Source organism: Hyperolius riggenbachi, chromosome 3, assembly GCF_040937935.1.
Source record: "Hyperolius riggenbachi isolate aHypRig1 chromosome 3, aHypRig1.pri, whole genome shotgun sequence".
In the NCBI taxonomy this organism is placed as follows: Eukaryota; Metazoa; Chordata; class Amphibia; order Anura; family Hyperoliidae; genus Hyperolius; species Hyperolius riggenbachi.
Window position 1 is genome coordinate 6,177,106 of NC_090648.1, and position 14,181 is coordinate 6,191,286.

The following is a 14,181-nucleotide window of genomic DNA, read 5'->3' on the forward strand; positions in this document are numbered from 1 at the left end:
ACTGCACATACACACACACACACTACACACTGTACACACACACTGTACACACACACACACTGCACATACACACATACACACTACCCACTGTACACACACACACACACTACACACTGTACACACACACACACTGCACATACACACACACACACTACACACTGTATACACACACACACACACACTACACACTGTACACACACACACACACACACACACACTACACACTGTACACACACACACTACACACTGTACACATACACACACTGTACATACACACACACTGTACACACACACACAGTGCACACACACACACCCTGTACACACACACACACTCACACTGTACACACACACACTGTACACACACACACACACACACACACTGTATATATATACACACACACACACTGTACACACACACACTGTACACACACACACTGTACACACATACACACACTGCACATACACACACGCACACACACACTGCACATCCACACACGCACACACACACTACACACACTGTATACACACACAAACTCACACACACACACTGTACACACACACACACACACACACATTGTACACACACACACACACACACACACACACATACACACTGTACACACACACTCACACACTGTACACACACTGTACACACTGCACATACACCCACACTGTTCACACACTACACTACACACACACACACTGCACATATACACACACACACACACAAGGCACATGTATACAAACATACACACACACACACACACACACACAGCAGATACATACACACACACACACACACACACACACACACACACACACACACACACACTGCAGATACACACACACACACGCACACAAGGCACATGTATACACACTACACACTGCACATACACACACACTGCAGATACACACACACACACACACACACACAAGGCACATGTATACACACTACACACTGCACATACACACACACACACAAGGCACATGTATACACACTACACACTGCACATACACACACACTGCAGATACACACACTCACACACACACACACACACACACACACACACAAGGCACATGTATACACACTACACACTGCACATACACACACACTGCAGATACACACACACACACAGCAGATACATACACACACACACACACACACACACACACACACACACACACACTGCAGATACACACACACACACACGCACACAAGGCACATGTATACACACTACACACTGCACATACACACACACTGCAGATACACACACACACACACACACACACACAAGGCACATGTATACACACTACACACTACACACTGCACATACACACACACACACAAGGCACATGTATACACACTACACACTGCACATACACACACACTGCAGATACACACACACACACACACACACACACACACACACACACACACACACACACAAGGCACATGTATACACACTACACACTGCAGATACACACACACTGCAGATACACACACACACACACACACAGAGAGAGAGAGATCTCACACACACACTAAGAAAATAAAAAAACATTTCCCCTATATAGAGAGAACAATCAGATTCTATGCAAACTGTACATACTGCACTTCCTGTCCATTCTGATTGGCTCAAATCCAAAGCTAAGTGTGATTTGCATTAAATTTTCATGCGAGCTGATATTACTGGTATCCTATTGATGATATCTACTCCTACCACTCCAAGAGGAGCTTTAGTGACTTCAGTGAATCCGCCATGATGGCGACGCTGCTGGGACTGCGACATTTCTAGTGGTCTGTGATGGGCGGAACACGGGACCTGCCCACTGCCCTACAGCGAGGGTGACCAGATGTACTCCGAGAGCAGGACATGTCCTCTTTATTCACATGGTTTCCTCCATCCGCCGGCCATTCAAAAACTTTGCTAAAACTCCTTCCTTTCACAGAACCACATACAGAGCTGACTGGTTGTGACTAACAACATATATATAGAGACTGATCAGCCCTCAGCCATTCTCTGCTCATCCCCCAGACATTACATTATCAATAATTATCAGGGCGTGGCAACGCTGCTTCATGTTCTAGCTCCTCCTACCAGCGCAACGGACAGCAGTCAGCAGATGATTGGGGCAGCACTGTGGTGTAGTGGTTAGCGCTCTTGCCTTGCAGCGCTGGGTCCCCAGTTCAAATCCCAGCCAGGTCAACATCTGCAAGGAGTTTGTATGTTCTCCCCGTGTCTGTGTGGGTTTCCTCTGGGTACTCCGGTTTCCTCCCACATCCCAAAAACATACAGATAAGTTAATTGGCTTCCCCCTATATTGCCCTAGACTATGATACCTACACATGATACATACATAGACATAAGGCTATGGTAGGGACTAGATTGTGAGCTCCTCTGAGGGACAGTTAGTGACAAGACAATATACTCTGTACAGCGCTGCGGAAGATGTTGGCACTGTATAAATACTTAAAATAAATTAAAAAGTAGCAACACTTTTTTTTGTATGCCACATTTAAAAGAAAACAAAAAAGTTGAAAACAGAAAAGAGGAACTGCCAGTTTTCTGGTTGTCACAAGATGGAATATCTGCGTTCTGAGTCAGGACGTAATAAACTGTCACGCATGGTAACCATGGAGATGGAGAATGTATCTGGTCATTTCTGTCCTCCTTTATAGCCGAACCCATCAGGTCACCCCACACACAGCAGATTGTTATTGTTCCTTGTCGTTTCTGTCCTGTAGATTGAGGATTTGTGATATTGTCCGAAGCATGAGGCTGGGAACACACTAAGCAAGACGCTAGCGTTGCGAAAAATGCGTTTATGCGTATAATGTTAGTCAATGGGCCGCAAAAAAAAAAAAAAAGCATATAAAAAACGCATATGCATTTTGTAAGCGTTTTTTTTTTTTTATATTTGTATCTATATTTAATGGTTTTGCTGCATATTTTTCAAAAACCTCTAAAACGCACATAATGCAAGTCAATAGTGACGCAGAGGTATTGCGTTTAAGTGCGTTTTTATATGAATTTTTTTTTTATGGTGTATTTCCGCTTCCTGTTGACTTACTAGTAATTTGCATAAAACTCATATAAAAAACGCATACAAAGTGCATACAAAACGCATAGGCGTTTTCTATATACAAACTGCAGACGCGTTAAAATGCAAATAGCAAATGCACAGGAAACACACTTAAAATATAGCAAGGAAATGAGCAGCGCTACTTAAAAACAGACTAGTGCCTACCTGCAAAAGAGTGCAAGCCCCACTTGTGGGGTCGAATACACACCGAGCATACACATGACTTGTCTACCACTGGAGGAGGATGTTGGTTTCCTGTAACAGCTTGCATGCAACCTATTAAGTACTCGTCCCTCCCACTGCGAAGAAGTCTATCCTCCATGGGAGGGGCCTAACACTAACTAAATCCTAACCTATCTCCTAATCCTAAGTCAATGGACCGCAAAAAAAAAAAAAAAAAAAAAAAACATATAAAAAACGCATATGCATTTTGTAAGCGTTTTTTTTTTTATATTTGTATTTATATTTAATGGTTTTGTTGCATATTTTTCAAAAACATCTAAAACGCACATAATGCAAGTCAATAGTGACGCAGAGGTATTGCGTTTAAGTGCGTTTTTATATGAATTTTTTTTTTTATGGTGTATTTCCGCTTCCTGTTGACTTACTAGTGATTTGCATAAAACTCATATAAAAAACGCATACAAAGTGCATACAAAACGCATAGGCGTTTTCTATATACAAACTGCAGACGCGTTAAAATGCAAATAGCAAATGCACAGGAAACACACTTAAAATGCATAAAAAATGCTCAAGGCAGAAAACGCGACCTTTCACGCACTGACAAGTGTGCGCCCAGCCTCAAGCATTTGTGCTCTTCACAGCATGTAGCATTTGCTCTCTTCCTCCAGCAGAGGGAGCTCTGTGCACAGAGAATGCACCATGCAGCATTTGCTCTCTTCCTCCAGCAGAGGGAGCTCTGTGCACAGAGAATGCACCATGCAGCATTTGCTCTCTTCCTCCAGCAGAGGGAGCTCTGTGCACAGAGAATGCACCATGCAGCATTTGCTCTCTTCCTCCAGCAGAGGGAGCTCTGTGCACAGAGAATGCACCATGCAGCATTTGCTCTCTTCCACCAGCAGAGGGAGCTCTGTGCACAGAGAACGTACTTGGTGATCTTTGTCCTCCATTCTCTGCACAACTTCTAGATTACCAAAAACTCCTAAACAGCCCTGAGGCTTCCTTCTCACAGCTGTGTCCCGAAATCGCGCAGAAAAATCGGCGTAAACAGCAGAAACCTGAGGACGGTCGCAGGCAGTGCTCTTGCGGTGTATTTATCAGCTTTTGGCACCAGCTCTCTGCAGACATCCTGCGCCGCGCCGGTACAAACCGATCCTCCAGTCCACCGCTGCGGCTCAGTTTAGTTTTCGGTGACTGAGCCTGTCACAGGACTCACCTGCGTGACACTGGCTGTGTGCGCCCCCCTCCTTCATGTTCACGTCGCCGGGAGGGTCCTGCGCAGGCGCTGTATGAGGTCCAGGCAACAGGCGCACAAATGAGGACGCGCACAGCCAGGGCCGCGAAGGCGCAGTGGCCTACGTCAGACTCTTACGCCGAAAACTAAACTGAGCCGCGGCGGTGGACTGGAGCATCGGTTTGGCAAGGTGCGTGCGCAGGACGTCTGCAGGAAGTCACACGGCGAGCGGTGGAACGCAAGGAAGGTAATCTCTTCCCCACTCGCTGCTCATTACATTACATAGAGCGCAAATAGCTGGAGGGGGAGTGAGAGGACGGGGGACCCAGGTGAGGGGGAGGGGGGGGCGCCCTCCCCGCTGCTGTGCCCACTGCCCCTCCTTCCTAGCTGCTACCCCCTCCAGCTTGGTGCCCCCCCCCCCCCGGGTATACGGTTTTTTAAACGCAAACGGACTGGAAACTTATGCTGCAAAAGGGCAACACGGATCCGTTTGCGTTGCGGTTTGTGAAAAAAACAGAGCCCGGACCACAGATTGCGTTCTGCGACCGGATCTAGTGTGTACCGGGTCTAACTCTAGTGTAATGTCACCGGCAGACATGCCACGGCCAATCATGTGTCAGTCACTCCATGCCAATCTAATGCAAAGGGGGCAAAACACACACACTGCCTACAGAGCTACAGCTGCCTCCCTTCCAGGCTGCAGGCAATGTGCATGATATTTTCATACAAGTCAGAGATACTGATAATCCATCATCACCTATGAAATATTGTTATTAAAATTCATTACCCCCCCCCACACACACACACACACATACACTGTACACACACACACACACATACGGTACACACACACACACACACACAATGTACACACACACACAGTGAACACACACACGCGGTACACACACACACACGCGGTACACACACACACACACTGTACACACACACATACGCTGTACAAACACACATACGCTGTACACACACACACACTCACTGTATACACACCAACACACACTGTATACACACACCACACACACACACACACACTGTATACACACCACACACCTACTCTGTCTACACACCACACACACTCTGTATACACACACACACATACACACACTATACATACCACACACACACGGTACACACACACGGTACATACACACACACACACACACACTACACACACACACACACACGGTACACACACACGGTACATACACACACACACACACACTACACACACACACTACACACACACACACGGTACACACACACGGTACATACACACACACACACACTACACACACAAACGGTACACACACACGCACACTGAATACACACACACACACGGTACACACACACGGTACATACATACACACACACACACTGAATACACACACACACGGTACACACACACGGTACATACACACACACACACACACTGAATACACACACACACACACACACACGGTACACACACACGGTACATACACACACACACACACGGTACACACACATACTGTACACACACATACTGTACACACACACATTGTACACAGACACACTGTACACAGACACACTGTACACAGACACACACACACACACACACACACACTGTACACACACACACACTGTACACAGACACACGGTACACAGACACACACATACACTGTATACACAAACACTCACCTTCGAGGAGCTCGGTCTTCTGGTGGATGAGGATTTGGTCTATCTGTAAGAGAAAAGAGAAGACAGGTGAGAGTCAGGAGGAAACCTCTATGGCGTCCAGGGCTGTGTCAAGGAGTCGGAGCAATTTTGGGTACATGGAGTCAAAGGTTTCATAAACTGAGGAGTTAAATTTTATGATGATTTTTGTACTGACTACTGTAGAGTCAAGAGAAAATGTCTGTGCAGTCTATAGTAAACCTCTGTGGGGTTGGGCGGAAACCTCTGTGAAATTAGGAGAAAACCTCTGTGGGGTCAGAAGAAAACCTCTGTGGAGTTGGGAGGAAACCTCTGTGGAGTTGGGAGGAAACCTCTGTGGAGTTGGGAGGAAAGCTCTGTGGAATGACAAAAGAAAACTTCTGTGCAGCCCACATCTTGTTTTCTCCCACAATCCATAGGGAAGCAATGTGTAGACTTCAGTGCAGGCTCAGCAGAGCAATATACTACATCTATGCACGACTGAGCTGCTCTGCAGGAGATGGGGCTTGGCCATTAGGCAACCTAGGCAGATGCTGAGGGTCTTGCAGGTTGTCTTGCATAGGGTCAATATTTTTCTATAGATTCAGTAGTATAATGTATAAAGGTATTAGTGTGTTTAATGTATTGTGTCAGCGTACAGGAATACAGTGTGAAGAAGGCTGATTAGCAGAAGGTTTACTCTATTTATCTGATAAAGGCCTCATCCTGATCCCACCATTCTCGCTTATGTTTGGTTAATACAACTTCCTGCTAGTTTCACACTTAGGCGGCACATTCCACATCCTGTAACACCTCTACACAGGGAACCAGCTGCACTGTGTGTTACATGTATGTGTGAACACAGGATAAATGCAAAACCGAGCAACATAGATTTATATGTATGAGTGATTTTACCCATAATTTTAAGACACCGGTATATTACCAGCAGTATGTACAGCATAAGTTGTTACTATGTGCCTATACTGATAGTAAACTAGCAGCAGTGTGTACAGTGTGTAAGACACTGGTATATTACCAGCGGTATGTACAGCATAAGCTGTTACTCTGTGCTGGTACTGATAGTAAACTAGCAGCAGTGTGTACAGTGTGTAAGACACTGGTATATTACCAGCAGTATGTACAGCACAAGCTGTTACTCTGTGCCCGTACTGATAGTAAACTAGCAGCAGTGTGTACAGTGTGTAAGACACTGGTATATTACCAGCAGTATGTACAGTATAAGCTGTTACTCTGTGCCGGTACTGATAGTAAACTAGCAGCAGTGTGTACCGTGTGTAAGACACTGGTATATTACCAGCAGTATGTACAGCATAAGCTGTTAAGCTGGCCGTACGTCAGGCGACTTGGCCTATCGACCATCCAATTCGATTATTATAATTGAATTGGATGAAAATTGGTGCTGCCAAGTGAATGCCCAACTGACAAAGCGACCAATGTCGGGATGAAAATTGGTTGCATGGTCGATCGTGCAGGCCGCAAGATGTCGGGCCGAAGTTGGTTGGTCGGTTATGTGGCAGTACGGCGGTGATTTCCGGAACGAGCGACAAGACAACGAAACCCCCGCCGCTGCCCCCAATGTATAAATGTTCCCGGTGTGTGCATTTATACGTTACCTGTCCTGTAGCAGCCTCCGCGCGGTGTCCATAACCACTGGGCATCTCTCCGTACACGCCACTAGCGTGTGTCTGACCTCAGACCCTATGCATACAGTACATACAGTATAAGCTGTTACTGTGTGCCCGTACTGATTACTGATAGTAAACTAGCTGCAGGGTGTGCTGATCTCTGCTGCCTCCAGTATGTACAGTATAAGCTGTTACTCTGTGCCTGTACTGATAGTAAACTAGCTGCAGTGTGTGCTGATCTCTGCTGCCTCCAGTATGTACAGTATAAGCTGTTACTCTGTGCCTGTACTGATAGTAAACTAGCTGCAGTGTGTGCTGATCTCTGCTGCCTCCAGTATGTACAGTATAAGCTGTTACTCTGCACCTGTACTGATAGTAAACTAGCTGCAGGGTGTGCTGATCTCTGCTGCCTTCAGTATGTACAGTATAAGCTGTTACTCTGTGCCTGTACTGATAGTAAACTAGCTGCAGTGTGTGCTGATCTCTGCTGCCTCCAGTATGTACAGTATAAGCTGTTACTCTGTGCCTGTACTGATAGTAAACTAGCTGCAGAGTGTGCTGTTCTCTGCTGCCTCCAGTATGTGACGTATAAGCTGTTACTCTGTGCCTGTACTGATAGTAAACCAGCTGCAGAGTGTGCTGATCTCTGCTGCCTCCAGTATGTACAGTATAAGCTGTTACTCTGAGCCTGTACTGATAGTAAACTAGCTGCAGTGTGAGCTGATCTCTGCTACCTCCAGTATGTACAGAATAAGCTGTTACTCTGTGGCTGTACTGATAGTAAACTAGCTGCAGTGTGTGCTGATCTCTGCTGCCTCCAGTATGTACAGTATAAGCTGTTACTCTGAGCCTGTACTGATAGTAAACTAGCTGCAGTGTGTGCTGATCTCTGCCGCCTCCAGTATGTACAGTATAAGCTGTTACTCTGTGCCTGTGCTGATAGTAAACTAGCTGCAGTGTGTGCTGATCTCTGCTACCTCCAGTATGCACAGTATAAGCTGTTACTCTGTGCCTGTACTGATGGTAAACTAGCTGCAGTGTGTGCTGATCTCTGCTACCTCCAGTATGCACAGTACAAGCTGTTACTCTGTGCCTGTACTGATAGTAAACTAGCTGCACTGTGTGCTGATCTCTGCTGCCTCCAGTATGTACAGTATAAGCTGTCACTCTGTGCCTGTACTGATAGTAAACTAGCTGCAGTGTGTGCTGATCTCTGCTGCCTCCAGTATGTACAGTATAAGCTGTTACTCTGAGCCTGTACTGATAGTAAACTAGCTGCAGTGTGTGCTGATCTCTGCCGCCTCCAGTATGTACAGTATAAGCTGTTACTCTGTGCCTGTACTGATAGTAAACTAGCTGCAGTGTGTGCTGATCTCTGCTACCTCCAGTATGCACAGTACAAGCTGTTACTCTGTGCCCGTACTGATAGTAAACTAGCTGCACTGTGTGCTGATCTCTGCTGCCTCCAGTATGTACAGTATAAGCTGTCACTCTGTGCCTGTACTGATAGTAAACTAGCTGCACTGTGTGCTGATCTCTGCTGCCTCCAGTATGTACAGTATAAGCTGTTACTATGTGCCTGTACTGATAGTAAACTAGCTGCAGTGTGTGCTGATCTCTGCTGCCTCCAGTATGTACAGTATAAGCTGTTACTCTGTGCCTGGACTGATAGTAATGTAGCTGTAGTGTGTGCTGATCCCTGCTGCCTCCAGTATGTACAGTATAAGCTGTTACTCTGTGCCTGTACTGATAGTAAACTAGCTGCAGTGTGTGCTGATCTCTGCTACCTCCAGTATGTACAGTATAAGCTGTTACTCTGTGCCTGGACTGATAGTAATGTAGCTGTAGTGTGTGCTGATCCCTGCTGCCTCCAGTATGTACAGTATAAGCTGTTACTCTGTGCCTGTACTGATAGTAAACTAGCTGCAGTGTGTGCTGATCTCTGCTACCTCCAGTATGTACAGTATAAGCTGTTACTCTGTGCCTGGACTGATAGTAATGTAGCTGTAGTGTGTGCTGATCCCTGCTGCCTCCAGTATGTATAGTATAAGCTGTTACTCTGTGCCTGTACTGATAGTAAACTAGTTGCGGTGTATGCTGATCTCTGCTGCCTCCAGTATGTACAGTATAAGCTGTTACTCTGTGCCTGGACTGATAGTAAACTAGCTGCAGTGTGTGCTGATCTCTGCTATCCCCAGTATGTACAGTATAAGCTGTTACTCTGTGCCTGGACTGATAGTAAACTAGCTGCAGTGTGTGCTGATCTCTGCTGCCTCCAGTATGTACAGTATAAGCTGTTACTCTGAGCCTGTACTGATAGTAAACTAGCTGCAGTGTGTGCTGATCTCTGCTGCCTCCAGTATGTACAGTATAAGCTGTTACTATTTGCCTGGACTGATAGTAAACTAGCTGCAGTGTGTGCTGATCTTTGCTGCCTCCAGTATGTACAGTATAAGCTGTTACTATGTGCCCGTACTGATAGTAAACTAGCTGCAGTGTGTGCTGATCTCTGCTGCCTCCAGTATGTACAGTATAAGCTGTTACTATGTGCCTGTACTGATAGCATCTGTATTTTGAGGCCAGCCTGGGTCATATCAGATCATAGGAGGGGCTCCTGAGCTGTATTTATACAAGAGCTGTATGATTTCAGTTGCAGCGTCTGCCGTTAAAGAACAGCCTGGGTCACACCAGATCATAGTGCAAGGTGCTCAACGTTGCAGAACCTGCAGTGAGGACAGACTGGGTCATATCAGTTCATAGTGGGGGTTGCTGAGAGCTGTGTGATTTCAGTTGCAGTACCCACAGTTAGAGGGCAGCATGGGTCACATCAGATCCTAGTGCAAGGTGCTACGCGTTCCAGCACCTGCGGTTAGAGGACAGACTGGGTCATTCCAGTTCATAGTGGGGGCTGCTGAGAGGTGTATGATTTCAGTTGCAGCACCTGCAGTTAGCGGGTAGCCTGGGTCATATCAGATCATAGTGCAAATTGCTACTCATTTCACCACCTGCGGTTAGAGGACAGACTGGGTCATACCAGTTCATAGTGGGGGTTGCTGAGAGCTGTATGATTTCAGTTGCAGCACCTGCAGTTAGCGGGTAGCCTGGGTCATATCAGATCATAGTGCAAATTGCTACTCATTTCACCACCTGCGGTTAGAGGACAGACTGGGTCATACCAGTTCATAGTGGGGGTTGCTGAGAGCTGTATGATTTGCGTTCCAGCACCCGCAGTTACAGGACAGCCTGGGTCACATCTGATTATAGTGAACGGCGCAGCTGAAGTTTTTTGGTACAGCGTTATCAGTGCAGTGCTTACAGGACTCTGCAATCACACAGCTGCTGCTTTAATCACATTTCAGAGAACCCCGCTGCATTCTGATATGACCCGGGTGAGGGCCGTAGTCTTTCCCCAGCTAGGATATAAATAACACTACAAGCCTGGTGACAGCGGCGAGGGAGGGGCAGGTGGTGACAGCAGCAGGGGAGGGGCGGGGCCTGGTGACAGCGGCGGGGAGGGGCTGGTGGTGACAGCAGCAGGGGAGGGGCGGGGCCTGGCGACAGTAGCGGGGGAGGGGGAATGTCACTCTGTTTGCAGCAGGGGAGGGGCGGGTCCTGGCGACAGTAGCGGGGGAGGGGGAATGTCACTCTGTTTACGCAGAGCAGGAAGCATGCTGGAAATACTTTACTAGCAGATTTATTACTGTTATTGTGCTGTATTTATAGAGCTGCAGGTCTGGCGGTTACATAAGAGGTGGAAGATATCAGCCAATAATGGTTGGAGGGGGGGAGGGGGGGAGGCTGGTGGTGACGGTGGGGGGGGGGGGAAGTGGCCACCCATGCTGGGTATATATACAGTACAGTATATACATGACAGGTGACCTCACAGATCTCCTCCCCCACACACTGTACACAGCACTGTGACATGAGGTCGGAGGAAGTGACATCTGTGTCCACGAATAACAGTCACCCCTCCCCCCCCCTAAAAAAAAATCCTGAACTTCAATAGATTAATTTTTTCTATGCAATCGATCATTTTAATTGGAAAATTGAAAAAAAAAAAACAATCATGAAAATCAAATGTTGATGTTGGATTGTGTGTAGCCAGGTTATAGAATCCGATATTAGATAAGATCTCCCCGCAGACCCTACAAATGACAAAATCACACAGCTACCACCGATCTCACCATCTGACAGCCCGTACTGTGGCCTGATATAACCCAGGTAAAGTGTACCTCCCAGCTGCTAGAGGGCAGTGTGCTCCAGTGCTGAGCCCATCAGTCCCAGAAGCTGCTGGTTAATTAACCAGCTGTCACCCAATCGATCAGCAGCCACTGGGTTTGTCTGGCTCAGCGTTAGTGGAAAGTTAAAGAGGCCCTGTAGTGACGTATCGTGGCATCAGAAACACGTCCTATAGATATATACTGTATACTGCTGTATATTAATATTAAGCCCCACCTCACAGTGATATCACAGTCTAGACTGATTAAATATGTGCAATTCTTCCCCTACCATACCCCCCTTCACAACCCCCCAGAGTATTCTGGGAGATCAGGTATGTTTTACACTGGCTTTAGAACTCTCAGAAACAAACATTCTGCAGAGATCACCTGACAGGACTGAGAAGTCACCACCTGTGATACATTTCAGGATGTAAATTGGAGAGAGGAGTGATTTTACAATGAGCAAACTCTGACTGAATGATTTATAATTATTATTGTAAAAAATAAGCAATTCATTAATCATTCATGAAGTTATTTTGCTACTAAAGAAGCAGCTTTCAACATAACAACCATAAACTGTTCAAGCTCCACCCCACAATGAGAAGCCCCGCCTCCCTCTCTAAGCTTCTCTGTGTAGACAGGAAATGACATCACTACTGAGCTATGTGTGCTGCCCAGGGCTGTGGAGTCTCAGCCTGAGTCGGGGCAATTTTGGGTACCTGGAGTCGGTGATTTCATAAGTCGGGAGTCAGAGTCGGGAGTCAGTTGATTTTTGTACCAAATTCACAATCCTGGTAACTATTAGACTAAGGAGTGGGAGTTGCGGACAGGGCTGTGGAGTCGGAGTCGGAGAGTCGGAGTCGGGGCAATTTTGGGTGCCTGGAGTCGGAGTCGGGAAAAAAATGCACCGACTCCGACTGCTAATGAATTTAAACTGTAATTAAAATAGAAAATATGAAAAAAAAATCTATGTCTCAGATAATATTCATCATAAATAATGTATATATACAGTATATATACAGTAATAGCTGTGCTTAGTCCACACAAATGAAATAAACCAATCAAAATTAGTTACTTGTGCTGCTTCAATAAAGCAGTCCCCGTATTTTTAAAGTCAGATATACACATCTGATTGTGACTGTATATATGATGTGTACACAGGAATCTCTTATATATACTAAATAACATCTATGCTGTAAGAATAAAGCCTGATGTGTAGCTGTGTCACTAATAGAGATGGTCAATGAGATGGAAATATTTCTGCATTGATGCTGATTTATGCAAATGTATGCACTCCCTTTGCTGATGAAATCAAATAATTTGATATGTTGTTAAAATTTGGTTTGGTGACTACAAATTAAAGGGTACCTGAGACTGATGAAAAGTAAAGTTTTATACATACCTGGGGCTTCCTCCAGCCCCCTTCAGGCTAATCAGTCCCTCGCTGTCCTCCACCACCCGGATCTTCTGCTATGAGTCCCGGTAATTCAGCCAGTCAGCGCTGTCCGGCCGCATGCCGCTCCCACAGCCAGGAACATTCTGCACCTGCGCAATAGTGCTGCACAGGTGTAGTATGCTCCTGGCGGCGGAGTGTGTGCATGCGCACTACGCCCGACTGGCTCAAGTACCTGGACTCATAGCAGAAGATCCATGTGGTGGAGGAGGACAACAAGGGACTGATTGTCCTGAAGGGGGCTGGAGGAAGCCCCAGGTATGTATAAAACTTTAATTTCATCTGTCTCAGGTTTACTTTGTTACACAGTAGTACTATACTCTACATATGCACTCCCCACAGAGCTGCAGGGAATCCACTGAGAATGCTGTGCACATTGAACACAGAGGTGTTGTCTATCACCCATAAACCTGGTTCAGATTGTGCATGAAGAATGTGTAATAGAGGAAGAATCCCCTCATTCCCCTGCAGAGTACCTGCACATCACTCTTACATGTACCCACAGTTACATTGCCTAGGGCCTGATCCATGTTCAGATTGTACATGAAGAATGTGTAATAGAGGAAGAATCCCCTCATTCCCCTGCAGAGTACCTGCACATCACTCTTACATGTACCCACAGTTACATTGCCTAGGGCCTGATCCATGTTCAGATTGTACATGAAGAATGTGTAATAG

The 14,181-nt window shown here is 46.2% G+C and overlaps 1 protein-coding gene across 1 annotated transcript in view; it reads right to left on the minus strand.

Moving 5' to 3' along the window:
• LOC137560829 (phospholipid scramblase 1-like) overlaps nt 1-14,181 on the minus strand; it is an 84,855-nt gene that overhangs the window by 36,998 nt on the left and 33,676 nt on the right. Inside the window, exon 4 of the mRNA XM_068271965.1 lies at nt 6,191-6,233. Coding sequence (XP_068128066.1) covers nt 6,191-6,233 — 43 coding nt within the window. The remainder of the gene's footprint in view (nt 1-6,190; nt 6,234-14,181) is intronic.